This window comes from Fringilla coelebs, assembly GCF_963513975.1.
Source record: "Fringilla coelebs genome assembly, chromosome: Z".
NCBI classification, from domain to species: domain Eukaryota; kingdom Metazoa; phylum Chordata; class Aves; order Passeriformes; family Fringillidae; genus Fringilla; species Fringilla coelebs.
Genome location: NC_140031.1, coordinates 83,308,540 through 83,321,700, shown reverse-complemented (window position 1 = coordinate 83,321,700; position 13,161 = coordinate 83,308,540). Strand labels below are relative to the sequence as shown.

General features: G+C 64.9%; 3 protein-coding genes across 3 annotated transcripts; 1 reads left to right on the top strand and 2 right to left on the bottom strand.

The window, feature by feature from the left end:
- Positions 1–1,649: 1,649 nt before the first annotated feature.
- On the top strand, positions 1,650–2,472 carry TOMM5 (translocase of outer mitochondrial membrane 5). The gene is made up of 2 exons (XM_084224986.1): positions 1,650–1,879; positions 2,113–2,472. Exons 1-2 carry the CDS (start codon positions 1,759–1,761, stop codon positions 2,145–2,147), a joined length of 156 nt encoding a protein of 51 aa, XP_084081112.1. The 5' UTR covers positions 1,650–1,758; the 3' UTR covers positions 2,148–2,472.
- A 2,575-nt stretch (positions 2,473–5,047) lies between these two features.
- Positions 5,048–7,069, bottom strand: EMC4 (ER membrane protein complex subunit 4). Its single transcript, XM_084225108.1, has 5 exons — positions 6,945–7,069; positions 6,767–6,866; positions 6,148–6,301; positions 5,708–5,868; positions 5,048–5,175 (listed from the first exon to the last, which is right to left on the bottom strand). Exons 1-5 carry the CDS (start codon positions 7,019–7,021, stop codon positions 5,140–5,142), a joined length of 528 nt encoding a protein of 175 aa, XP_084081234.1. The 5' UTR covers positions 7,022–7,069; the 3' UTR covers positions 5,048–5,139.
- A 1,406-nt stretch (positions 7,070–8,475) lies between these two features.
- Positions 8,476–10,430, bottom strand: EXOSC5 (exosome component 5). The gene is made up of 6 exons (XM_084225398.1): positions 10,303–10,430; positions 9,765–9,878; positions 9,098–9,219; positions 8,881–9,021; positions 8,723–8,812; positions 8,476–8,634 (listed from the first exon to the last, which is right to left on the bottom strand). The coding sequence occupies exons 1-6, from the start codon at positions 10,406–10,408 to the stop codon at positions 8,542–8,544; spliced, it is 666 nt and encodes a 221-aa protein (XP_084081524.1). The 5' UTR covers positions 10,409–10,430; the 3' UTR covers positions 8,476–8,541.
- Positions 10,431–13,161: the final 2,731 nt, after the last annotated feature.

Genomic DNA, 13,161 nt, shown 5'->3' with positions numbered 1-13,161 from the left:
TCCAGGGGACAGCTGGGCTGGGAACAGGGCAGGGACCCAGGGACCCCCGGGCACCGAGCAGAGACAGAGCCAGGGGCTCGTTCCCCAGCAGCAGGAGGGCACTAATTACCCACAGAACCGGCTCACTGCAGTGCCCTGATTGATAAAACGTGTCAGCACTGAAAGGGCTCGGTTGTGCTGGAGTTGTGGAATACACTGAGCACCCACGTTTGCACAACTGAAATAAATACTCAGTGTCTCTCTCCAGTGTGTAAATATTGGCTTGTTGCATGTTGGGAAACAAATCTGATTTTTGTGTTCAGCTGTGGGATCCTGGTGTGTGCAGTTCTCTGGGAGAGCCTCAGGCCTGATCCAGCTCCAGGGCCTAAAAAGGAGCACAGCTAATGTCAGCACTGGGGTGTCTGATGGTTTGGGCTCTGCAGAGCCTGCGGGAGCTGGGCCGGGCAGGCTGCAGAAGGGAACACTGACAGGGGATCCGTCCGTCCGTCCGTGCGAACATCCCCGGGGCTGCCGGAGCACGGGCCGGGCTCTGCTCGGTGCCGCCGGTGCCGGCAGCAGCAGCGGCGGCCATCAGAGAAAGGGCAGCCAGGGGCAGGGCAGCGGGAGGAAGAACTCGTGTCCGTGGAGGGGCAGAGCCCTGGAACGGCTGCCCGGGGAGGGCCGGGAGTGTCCCTGTGTGGAGACATGGCAGCCCCAGCCGGGCACCTGCCTGTGCCCCTGACCACGGCTCCCTGCCTGCGCAGGGATGGACCAGATCATCCCCAGACATCCCTCCCAGCCCCAAATATCCTGGGATGCTGTTACTCTCAGTGCTCTCTCATGTCCCTGTCCCAAAACGGGTTCTTTCCCCCAGAGTGGAGCTATTTGGTTTATTTACAGGCCTTTATTTCAGTTTTGCTGGCTGACAAACCCACAACTCCAGCACAACCGAGCCCTTTCAGTGCTGACACGTTTTATCAAACAGGGCACTGCAGTGAGCCGGTTCTGTGGGTAATTAGTGCCCTCCTGCTGCTGGGTAACGAGCCCCTGGCTCTGTCGCTGCTCAGTGCCCGGGGGTCCCTGGGTCCCTGCCCTGTTCCCAGCCCAGCTGTCCCCAGGAGTTTTTCCCTTCTCCTGGGCTGTCCCCTGGGCGCTGCCCTGGCCCCGGGCGTCCCTGGCAGGAGCGCCCAGCACGGGGCTGCTGAGCCGGCCCAGCCCAGCCCTGCCCAGCCCAGCCCAGCCCAGCCCGGGGCAGCTGCGGAGAGCCGGGGCGGCTCTGCCCGGGGCCGGGCCCGCTGTGAGCTCGCTGTGCTGGGTGCTGGGTTAGAGCTCCCTTCCCGAGCCGGCGGTGCCCCGGGCTGCCCGGGCTCGGGGCTCTGGGAGCTGTGACAGCCTCGCCCGAGCGGCCCTGCCCCTGTCCGCGACACGCCGCGGACCGAGCTGGCCCTGTCGCTGTCCCTGTTTTTGTTCCCTGTCCCGCTCCCTGTGTTCCCTGTCACCATCCCCGTCCCTCTGTTTGTTCCCCGTCCCTCTGTCCCTTGTCCCCATCCCTGTCCCTCTGTCCCTGGTCCCCAGCACCTTCCCGCTCCCCTGACGCCCAGCCGGAAGTGACGCTATATCTGCGCGCCGGTGGCGTCCCCGCGCTCCGTGCGCATGCGGCCGCCGGGGTCACGCGAGGCGCGGCGCGTCCGGTCACGTGTTTCCGCCGCGCGTGGCCGCCAGCGGCGCCGGGGCCGGGTCGGGATCGGGACCGGGACCGGGATCGAGCTCCGGTCCGGGATGTTCCGCATCGAGGGGCTGGGGCCCAAGATGGACCCCGAGGAGCTCCGCCGGAAGATGCGCCGCGACGTTCTCGCCTCCGTCCGCAACTTCGTCATCTACGTCGCACTGCTGCGGATCAGTGAGTGACCGGGTGTCGCGGCCCGGGCGTGTGCCGGGCCCCGGCTCCGGGCCTGTTCTGGGCCCTCGTGCCCGGGGATGGGCCGGCCCCGCGCTGCCGGGACGTGCCGCGGCTCGGTGCCGTGCCGGAGCCGCCGGGGCCCGGCCTCCCCGGGGCGGTGTCTGAGCTGCTGCAACAACCCGCAGCAGTCTCGGCGCGGACCGGGCCCCACTCAGCGTTGTTTTCTCCCCCAGCTCCGTTCATCCTGAAGAAGCTGGACAGTATATGAGCCCTCGGGGCCGGCGGGATGACCCGCAGCTGCTCTCCCCGGCGCCGGGCACCCGCGGCGGGAGCGGCACGCAGCCGGCGCCACGTGGCTCCCGAAGGTGTCCCCTCGGCGTGGCCAGCCGGCAGCGCCGCGGGGCCGGCAGCGCGGGGGAGCCGCGGGGCGGACACGCCGTGGCCCTGACGGAGCGCTCCCTGTGCTGTGAACAAAGCCCCTGTTCGTCCCACACTCTGGCCGCCCAGCTCACCCACCCGTCCGTGTGAACGCCCAGTCCCCCCGCATCCAGCTCACCAACAGTCTGACGGAAATAAACGGGAGAGCAGCTGTGCCACGGCCCTGGTCCTGCTTTGTTTGTAATCGTCACTGCTACGATAGAGGGGCCGGGGCTGTTCCCCCGGCTGCTGCCTGCAGCCCTGGAGGGGAGGGCAGGCCGGGCAGAGGAGCAGGGGCACAGGCAGGTGCCCGGCTGGGGCTGCCATGTCTCCACACAGGGACACTCCCGGCCCTCCCCGGGCAGCCGTTCCAGGGCTCTGCCCCTCCACGGACACGAGTTCTTCCTCCCGCTGCCCTGCCCCTGGCCGCCCTTTCTCTGATGGCCGCCGCTGCTGCTGCCGGCACCGGCGGCACCGAGCAGAGCCCGGCCCGTGCTCCGGCAGCCCCGGGGATGTTCGCACGGACGGACGGACGGACGGATCCCCTGCCAGTGTTCCCTTCTGCAGCCTGCCCGGCCCAGCTCCCGCAGGCTCTGCAGAGCCCAAACCATCAGACACCCCAGTGCTGACATTAGCTGTGCTCCTTTTTAGGCCCTGGAGCTGGATCAGGCCTGAGGCTCTCCCAGAGAACTGCACACACCAGGATCCCACAGCTGAACACAAAAACGTGTTTGCAGGTGGGGCAGGTGGGGCTGTGCCAGCTCAGGTGGCCCAGGAGCCACCAGGACCTGCCCTTGGCTCAAGGGCTGGGGGCCCTGGAAGTGCAGCTCAGCTTTGGGAACTGGGTGATGATTTGGGAGCAGAACAGAGTCCCTTGGAGACTCCGGGTGCCTGCTGCATGCAGGGAAGTTATCCATCTGCCCGTGGCGCGCATTCCCTGGGAAACGCAAGCCAGGGCATTTCTGAGCTCAGCTGACCTGGTGGCTCAGGGAGGAACAGGCTTTTCCTCTCCTACCTCAGAAGGGAGATTTCCTTCTGCTCTGGCCCAGGGATGTCCATTCCGGGTCCTGGCGCTGGGGACAGTGCTGACAGCAGGGTCAGGGCCCCAAGGCTCTGGCTGTGGTGGACGTGTATGCCACACGCTGACCTTGGGGAAAGGATGTAACTCAACACACAGGAGTCCCCAGGTCCAGCACAGGCCCCGACCCCTCCAAGATCCACCTGGGATCTACATGGGATCCCCAGGCACTTGTGCCCCTCAGAGCAGCTGTTTCTGTGCCTTGGTGTTCCCAGGAATGACCCAGCCATCCCAGTTTCGTGCAGCTCTCTGATTTTCCTGTCACCCACACCGGTGTCTCCTCTGCTGACAGGTCCCGTCCCAGGGCAGGCTGTGTCATTCCTGTCACACCTGCTGTGACTCCCCGTGGCTGTGCAGGATGAGCAGAGGTGTCTGAGCTCCAGGGGCACCATGGCCGTGCCAGAACTCCAGGGGCTGGGGCACACAGGGGAAGGAGACCCTCCCAGTGCCACTGGTGTGCAGTGTCCCCTGGTGACATGGCTGGAGGGACAGGGAACACTGCCAGGAGAGAGCAGAGCAGCAGCTTGGGGACATGATTCCAGGCTGGGCCAGGGCAGGCTCAGGGTGGGCACAGCAGGAATTTCCCCATGGAAAGGGGGCTCAGGAACTGGAACTGGCCAGGGGGGTTTGCAGTGCCCAGCCCTGCAGGTGTCACCTGGAGGTGGCACTCGGAGCTCTGAGCTGGGGACAGGGTGGGGATGGGCACAGGCTGGACTGGATGGGCTGGGGGGGATTGTCCAGCCTGGATGAGTCTGTGGGAGGTGTGGCCACCGGGAAATACTGTGCTGGGGTGACACCCTGGGACATGCCACAGCCCGTCCACTGAGTGAGGAGTGACATCCTCCTGTCTCCACTGCACGGCCCTGCCCCATCCCTGCCCCCAGTGCCGCTGGGGTGCCACTGGGAACTGGTGGGATATACTGGGATTGGGCTCTGGGCCATGATGACATCATCTGGAGTCCTGGATCACACTCAAAAGTCCTGGAGAGAGCACAAGGCTATACTGGGAGACACTGGTCCATAGCGGAAAGCAGAGCTTTGGGCTCTACTGGGAGCAACAGCAGAAGAAATTACTGCAAAAGTGGGGGAAAAAGTATGAAAGAACAAGGGAAAAGGGCACAAATGGCACGAAGTGGTGAGAAAAACTGTCAAAATGGGAGAACTACCACAGTAAAATGGTGAAATGTGTCAGAAATGAGCGGTGTGGGCACAGCCAGCACCATCCCAGTGCGGGCCCAGTGCTCCCAGAACAATACTGGCCTGCACCACAGGTCTTCTGGCACAATCCCAGTCTGTGCCCACTGCTTCCAACACACCACCAGCACTCCTAGCACAATGCTAGTGAGCCACAGCTCTTCTGGCAGGACCCCAGTATGGCCCCAGTGCTCTCAGTGTGACCTACAGTCAGATCCAGATCCTGGTGTGATTCCCAGTGTTCCCAGTATGAACCCAGTGCTTCCAGTACAGAGCCAGCCTCAGGCTGCAGCTCTCCCCATGCAGGCCACACGTGTATTCCCAGTATGGCTCCCAGTAGGGGTCCTGTGGCTCTGAGAGTAATCACAGGCCCCAGAGCTCCCAGTGCTCCCAGTGCAGCTCCCAGGGTTCCCAGGGCACTCCAGTTGTCCCAGTACAGCCCAATAAACATTTTTTAGTTCACACCACCTCAGTGCTGCTTGGGCTGAGTGCCCAAACCCTCAGAATTCCCCCCAGAAATGATGTCACCGTCCTGCCATTGCCTTTATTGGTGGGTGGGCGCAGGGGGGGGTCACAAGATCAGGCCCCCCCCAGTGAATTCCATTCGCTGCCAAGAGAGGGGAGAGAGGAAGGGGTGAGTGGGGGGCCCTGGGTGTCTGACCCTGCGGGGTGACCCGAGCACACCCCAACCTGGCAGGGTGACCCCAGCACCCCCCTGGACCCTGCGGGGTGACCCCAGCACCCCCCGACCCCGCAGGGTGACCCCGGCACCCCCCTGACCCTGCGGGGTGACCCCAGCACCCCCCGACCCCGCGGGGGGACCCCAGCACCACCCGACCCCGCGGGGGGACCCCAGCACCCCCCTCACCCCACGGGGTGACCCCGGCACCCCCTGACCCCGCGGGGTGACCCCGGCACACCCCGGACCCTGCGGGGTGACCCCGGCACCCCCCCCGACCCTGCGGGGTGACCCCGGCACCCCCCTCACCCCGCGGGGTGACCCCGGCACCCCCCTCACCCCGCGGGGTGACCCCAGCACCCCCCTCACCCTGCGGGGTGACCCCAGCACCCCCCTACCCCGAGGGGTGACCCCAGCACCCCCCTCACCCTGCGGGGTGACCCCGGCACCCCGGGCTCACCTGCGGGGGGGTGACAAAGGCCAGCCAGTCGGAAGGGCGGGTGGGCAGCAGCCCCATGGCCTGGCACTTGTAGAGGGCCAGTGCCAGTCCCAGCCCGTTGCCCACCAGGAAGACAAGACCCTGCAGTGCCCGCCGGCTTGAGCTCTCCAGGGCCTTCAGGGCTGGGGGACAGAGGGGATCGGGGTGCCTCTCAGTGACCCCCAGGCTGCTGAGCTGGCACAGGAGGCACAGGGGTGGGCAGCATCACGGGGGGAGTGCTGGGCACAGGGGAATGATGGAGGTGACTGCGGGGCTGTGGGAGACATCTGCCTGTCCATGGGGCTGAGAGGACACCCAGGGGGCTGTGGGACACTACGGGGGTTGTGGGACACCCAGGGGGCTGTGGGGACACCCGGGGGGCAGTTCCCGTGGGGCTGTCCCCATGCAGGGGCTGCACTCACTGGCAGACAGGGACATGAGGGCCTGCAGCGGGCGCCAGCCCATCATGCAGACCATCATGGCCGGGAAGATGGAGATGGTGTTGCCGGCCATGTACATGATGAACAGGTTCATGGGGATCTGCTTCAGCGGCGCCAGAGCCACGTCCCAGCAGCGCTGCAACGACAGGGGGGCATGGGAACATGGCATTTGGGGTGCCGGGGGCATGGAGACACGGCATTTGGGGGACCAAGGGCGGGTATGGGGAACCGGCATTCGGGGGATCGCAGCGCAGGCCCACCCGTCACGCGTGCCCGGGGCTGGGGGCCCGGCACGGCCGGGGCAGAGGAGGGACGCGGAGCAAGGACCACCCCCACGGGAGCCGGGGCGTGGGGGACCCGGGGCAGGGTGGCTGAGGCAGGGACCAGCCCGCACAGCCGTCCGGGGGGTCGGGCACCCGCGTATCTGGGACAGGGAGCGCCGCTGGGGACCGGGGGGACCGAGCCAGGGGCTGCGCCCGGGCGTGGGAGTGCGGGAACCCGGGCCAGCGGCCAGTCCTGCAGAGTGCCCGGGCTGTGTGGGGACACGGGACAGCCCCGTGCCAGCCCGCGGAGTGCCGGCCGTCCCCGCGCTCCCTCACACCTTCTCCATGAGGATCTTGTCGCTCTCGTGGACGCCGCCCTCCCCCAGCTGCCGGTCAGCGAAGCCGAGCGGGCCGCGGCCCTCGGCGGCTCCGCGGGGCCTGCGGACAGCGGGCCGGGTGAGCGGGGGCGCTCGGTGTGCCGGGTGTCCCGGCTCCCCCCGAGCCCCCGGCCCTCACCGAGCCCCCGGCGCCGCCCCCAGGTCCAGAGACCACTTGAAGCGCCGGCCCCGGAGCGCCGCCGCCGCCGCCGCCATGTCTGCGCCGCGTCACGTGGGGGGGGCGGGCGCGTGCGCCGTCACGTGGGGCGGCACGTGAGGGGGGCGGCCCTTCCCCACACAGACAGACAGACAGACAGACCACCCCTTCCACACACACACAGACACACACGGAGAGATACAGCCCCTTCCTCACACAGACAGACAGACAGGCACACAGCCCCTTCCTCACACAGACAGACAGACAGACAGACAGGCACTTCTCCAGACAGACAGACAGAGGCACACAGCCCCTTCTCCAGACAGACAGACAGAGACACAGCCCCTTCCCCAGACAGACACACAGCCCCTTCCCCAGACAGACAGACACACAGCCCCTTCCCCAGACAGACAGACAGACAGAGGCACACAGCCCCTTCCCCAGAGACAGACGCACACAGCCCCTTCCCCAGACAGACAGACAGGCACACAGCCCCTTCCCCACACAGACAGACAGAGACACAGCCCCTTCTCCACACAGACAGACAGACAGACACACAGCCCCTTCTCCAGACAGACAGCCCCTTCCCCACACAGACAGACAGACAGACAGACAGACAGACAGACAGACACGCAGCCCCTTCCCCACACAGACAGACAGACAGAGGCACACAGCCCCTTCCCCACACAGACAGACAGACAGACAGAGGCACACAGCCCCTTCCCCCCCCCACACACACAGACCCCCCCATTCTGCCCGTTCCGCTCCAGCTGCCCCGCAGCCCTGCGGCTTTGCTCTCCAGGGGAGCCGCGCTCCCCCTGTCTCTGCGGGCTGGCACTGCTGGGCACAGCAACTTCACTGCCGGGGCTCGGCTCCTCCGCCAGCCCGGCTCAGCTCCCACGGCCGCCCCGGTGCCCGCCCCCCACTGCCCCCGTTATTGCCCCCGCACCCCCACTGCCCCCGTTACTGCCCCCCGTTATTGCCCCCACTGATTCTTCTCTTTGACTCCACATCCCCCCCACCCTCAACCACCGCGCATGCGCGGAGAGCAGGGCCAGCACCGCCCCGCCCACTACGTGGTCCAGCCCAACACCGCCTCCCTATTGGTCGCGGTGACACAGGCCCCGCCCAGGAAGGCACGGAGTCGACACGCCGCAGCGCCGCCATGCTCGGAAGGTCACAGCGGTGCACCAGCACTATTTCACCCTCTGCGCCGCCATTTTGGGCGTACCGGGACTATGCGGCACCCCGAGACCGCCATGTCGGGTGTACCAGCACAGGTGTACCACCCCGGGGCCGCCATGTTGGGTGTACCAGCACAGGTACGGCACCCCGGGGCCGCCATGTTGGGTGTACCAGCACAGGTCCGTGCCCACACCGTGTCCGTGTGTCCCCACCCCGGGGGTCTCAGGAGCCAGCAGGTCCTGGGCCACCTATCCTCAGAAGTGTCGCCGTGTGTACCCCTCTCAGGAGGCCGTGTGGTACAGGATGGACTCAGGAGGCAGAGTGGAGGGAAACGGGTCCTTTACTGCGGGCTGTGGGCGCAGGCCAGTCCAGCTGCCCGCAGGGTGCTCCCGGCTCAGCACTTGGAGTAGCGGCGGCGCACGGAGTCGTGGTAGAACTGGAAGATGGTGCTGGCGGCGCGCTGGGCTGCAGCCAGGCACTGCTGCATCTGCACGGGACCGGGGAGAAGGGCTGGCTGTGAGCGGCCTCCTGTGAGGGAATCCCGCACCCCAAAACCGCCCCGGGGAGCCCCTCACCTCCTCCACAGAGCAGCTGCCCTTGGTGGTGGCCATCAGCACCTTCCTCTCGCTGCTGGCGATGGCAAAGGTGAGGACGGCGCGTGCCTCCTGCGGAAACAGGGGTCAGGAGGGCTGGGAGGGCACAGCCAGAGCAGGGCCCTCCCAGCAGGGCTCACCTGCTCCTGTCGCGCCGTGGGGTCCAGCAGGATGGCGCCGTCGGGCTGCAGGGCACAGGTGACTCCGCAGAAGAGGGCGGCGAGGGGCAGCCCCGCGTCCAGCAGCGCCATGCAGGCGGCGTTGAGGCAGCAGGAGAGCAGCTGGCGTGTCAAGGGACCCACGGCACCAGGAGCTCCCGTCCCCCCGCCCAGGGCCGGCCCACAGAGGGAAGGATACAGAGCCGGCGTCGCTGAGCACCTGCAGCACCAGGGAGATGGCGGTGCGCGGGTGCAGCGTGCCCAGCAGCACGGCCTCGCACGTCTGCCGCAGCAGCTGCTCCCGGCTGCGCTCCAGCACGCCTGCGCAGGACAGGCTGTCAGCTCCCAGAGCCCCGAGCCCGGGCAGCCCGGGGCACCGCCGCCTCGGGAAGGGAGCTCTAACCCAGCACCCAGCACCACAGCGAGCTCACAGCGGGCCCGGCCCCGGGCAGAGCCGCCCCGGCCCCGGGCAGAGCCCCCCCGGGCCCCCTCGGGCAGAGCCCCCCCGGCCCCCTCGGGCAGAGCCGCCCCGGCTCCCCGCGGCTGCCCCGGGCAGGGCTGGGTTGGGCTGGGCCGGCTCAGCAGCCCCGTGCTGGGCGCTCCTGCCAGGGACCCCCGGGCACAGAGCAGCGACAGAGCCAGGGGCTCGTTACCCAGCAGCAGGAGGGCACTAATTACCCACAGAACCGGCTCACTGCAGTGCCCCTGTTTGATAAAACGTGTCAGCACTGAAAGGGCTCGGTTGTGCTGGAGTTGTGGGTTTGTCACCCAGCAAAACTGAAATAAAGGCCTGTAAATAAACCAAGTAGCTCCACTCTGGGGGAAAGAACCCGTTTTGGGACAGGGACAGGATGTCGGGTGCCCACCTGGCAGCCCCACCTTGGGGCGCAGCAGCACCTCCAGCGCTGCCCGGTCCGGCAGCTCTTTGCTGAGCTTGGCCTCCGCGGGGCCGTACAGCCCGGCCAGCACCGAGGTGTCACCTGGGCACACAGAGAGCAGAGCTCACCGTGAGGAGGCCGCTCCCAGCAACGGGAGGCCCCTGGCACCCCGCGGGAAGGGTGGGAACGGGACTTGGCAAGGGGAGAAGGGGAGCCCCGCGACGTGCAGCAGGCGAGCTCTGCGAGGCAGAGAAGGGGGGCCTGGAAGGGGCAGCACCACAGACCCTGCGGGAAGGCCTGGGAAAGAATGAGGAGCCCCGGGAAGTGGAGCCGGTATAGGCTGGGAAGAAAAGCCTCAGGAGGGGAAGGCTGGGAAACGGACCCCAGTAAGGAAAGAAGGGGAACGCTGGTGAGCGGAGCCCCACAGACCCTGCGTGAAGGGATGGAAAGGGAAGCCCCGGGGAGCGGAGACCCACAAACCCTGGGGAAAGGGAAGGGAAGCCTCGAGGAGCGGAGCCCCACAGACCCTGCAGGAAGGCGGCCGAGCCGTCGGGCCGCGAGAGCAGCCCCAGCTCGCAGGAGAAGGGCCGCAGCCGGCACTGCCCGTCCGCCACCTCCAGCTCCACCGCCATCACCGCCGTCTCGCCGCTTCCGACGCCGCTTCCGCTTCCGGGCCGCGCGCCAGCCAATCAGCGCCCCGTGACACGGGGCCGGGCCCAGGAAGGGAACAGCCCAGGCTCAGGGGGGGACAGGGCAGCGCGGGAACAGCCGGGGCACGGCGGGGGTGGGCGGGGCGCGCGGCGGGGGGTGGGCGGGGCGCGCGGCGGGGGGTGGGCGGGGCGCGCGGCGGGGGTGGGCGGGGCGCGCGGCGGGGGGTGGGCGGGGCGCACGCCGCGGGTGGGCGGGGCGCGGGGACAGCCGTGCCGTGCCGTGCCGTGCCGTGCCGTGCCGTGCCGTGCCGTGCCGTGCCGTGCCGTGCCGTGCCGTGCCGTGCCGTGCCGGAGCCGTTCGGAGCGGACAGCCGTCAGCCCGCGGGCCCTGGCGGAGTGCGCAGAGCTCGCTGCTGCTCCGTTCTCCATGGCCTTTGCAAACCCCCCCCGGGCTCTGTTCCGGGGTCCCGCACACGGCCGCGGCAGAGCCGTGGGACGCGGGGCCGGAGCCGCTCGGTGGGCTCGGGGCGGGGCTGCCCGCAGCACCCGGGAACGGCCGCGGCATCGCGGCCCGTCTCTCTCCAGTGCCGGCACACGGAGGGCCGGATCCATCTCCGGGGCTGCTGGGGCTCCAGGACGGTGCAAGCCCCTCTCCTCCTGCGGCTGCTCTTCCGTGCCTCCGGAGCCGCCCGGCAAAAAGCCCCGCGCGGTTATCGCAGGGGCTCCAGGCTGTTGTCTCCTGTCACAAAGCTTCACGCCGTCTTGGTGTTTCTGACTCTTGTTCACAAAGCTGACTCCAGTTCTCAGCCAACCACCCCACTCTTGTATAGCACTCCTCTCTGGGTACAGCTGGGCCTGCTAAAGTCAGGCCTGTTCCTCATCTCGGGTGATTGGCCCTGCTAGCTGCAACTCCTTGTGGGTGAGATGACTTCCTACACTGTCTTTGTTTTCGTACACAGCGAGGCGCTCCCAGCCGCCGTGCTGCCTCGGCCACCTCAGCACGCATCCCACGTGTCCGCGCTGTAAACCCACAGCCGCCGAGCAGAGCCTGCTCCTCTGTGCAGCCACCTGGGCACATCACCCACTCTGAAAAGTGCATCATATATATATACATGGCTCTGCGCAGATATTTACTATATGTATTTTGCTGTATTAACATTTTAATAATATGATAAAGGCAGTCGTGTAGTTAAAAAGGTAACTTTTGTAGTTAAAACAGAAACTATGCTATGTAGGATACTTTTTCTTAGAAAGGACTTGCAGCGAGACAGCACTCACCTAAATCTTTCAGAGAAAGAGAATTTATTGCCCTCTTATCAGAAGGCGCTGTCAGGATTCAGAGGAAGAAGCTGACAGTGCCCAGACAGAATCCTGTGTTTGAATGGAATTTACTCATCATGTATGAGGTGTATGAATATGCAACAGGCTGTTGCTTTTAAGGGTTAATCCTCTGTTAATGTGGGTCCTTTTTGGGCTTATTTTGCCCAGAAAAGGTACCTGGACATCCATAACTCTTTGTTTCTGTTGTCTCATATTGTCCTAATTCAAATTGTCCAAATTATTATTACTCTAATTGTATTACTATTTTTATAACCATTTTCTTACTATTAAACCCTTAAAATCCTAAAACCCAAGCGACTGGCGTTCTTCAGACCCACCTCTGGCCCTCTGTGTTCTCCTGCCCTCCCAGGGCTCCCGGGCAATTCCCAGGCCCCTGCTTTGATGATGTCTCACACGAAAGCAGAGAGATGTCAACCACGGGCTGACCGAAGGGGCCTGGGAGGGATGGGAAGTTCTTCTGGCTGGACACGGCACAGCAATCTCTCTCTGCACTCAGGAGGCACTCCCTCAGGGCTTCACGCGGGATCTCCAGCCATCGGCGGAGTGAAAAACACCGATCGCTTGTTTTTAAAATGGTAAACGTTTAATAGTAATAACATGGTTAGAAAAATAGCAATCTGAGTAATAATAATTTGGACAATTAGGATTGGGACAACATGAGACAGTAAAAACAAAGAGTTAGGGACAGCCCAGGTACCTTTTTCTGGGCAAAATAAGCCCAAAAAGGACCCACATTAACAGAGGATTAACCCTTAAAAGCAACAGCCTGTTGCATATTCATACACCTCATACATGATGAGTAAATTCCATTCACACACAGGATTCGGTCTGGTCACTGTCAGCTTCTTCCTCATAAGCCTGATTAAGAATGGCTGAGTGAGGCAGGAAGATGTTCGTTTCTCCTGATAATGGAGCAATAAATTTTCTTTCTCTGAAAGATTTAGGTGTCCCGTGGCTGCTATCTCACTGCGAGTCCTTTCTTTAGAAAAAGTACCCTACATAGCATAGTTTCTAGTTTAACAATTTGTTATAACCTAAAACTATATCTACCACACTACTTCAGAGAATTAATACAGCATAACTTTCTAACACAACACGTATAATATTCACTGTACTATTTGCGAAAAGCCAATCATAAAACACGCATTTTTCACAGGTGGGCACGATGGAACGGCTCCAGGAGAGGGGGGAGACTGTGTCACGGAAACGGCACAATTTTATTTCCTCCTTGGTTTCCTCCTTCCGACCCTCAAAGGGCGCCGGGGTTTGTGTGCCCCCCTGCCCTCCGGGCTCCGGGTGACGCGGGGCCGGGCCGGGGGCCGGCGGTTCCTGCCCCGGCGGGGCGCGGAGGGGCCCGGGGCCACCGCGTCCTCCTGCGGCCCGGCCCGGGCCCG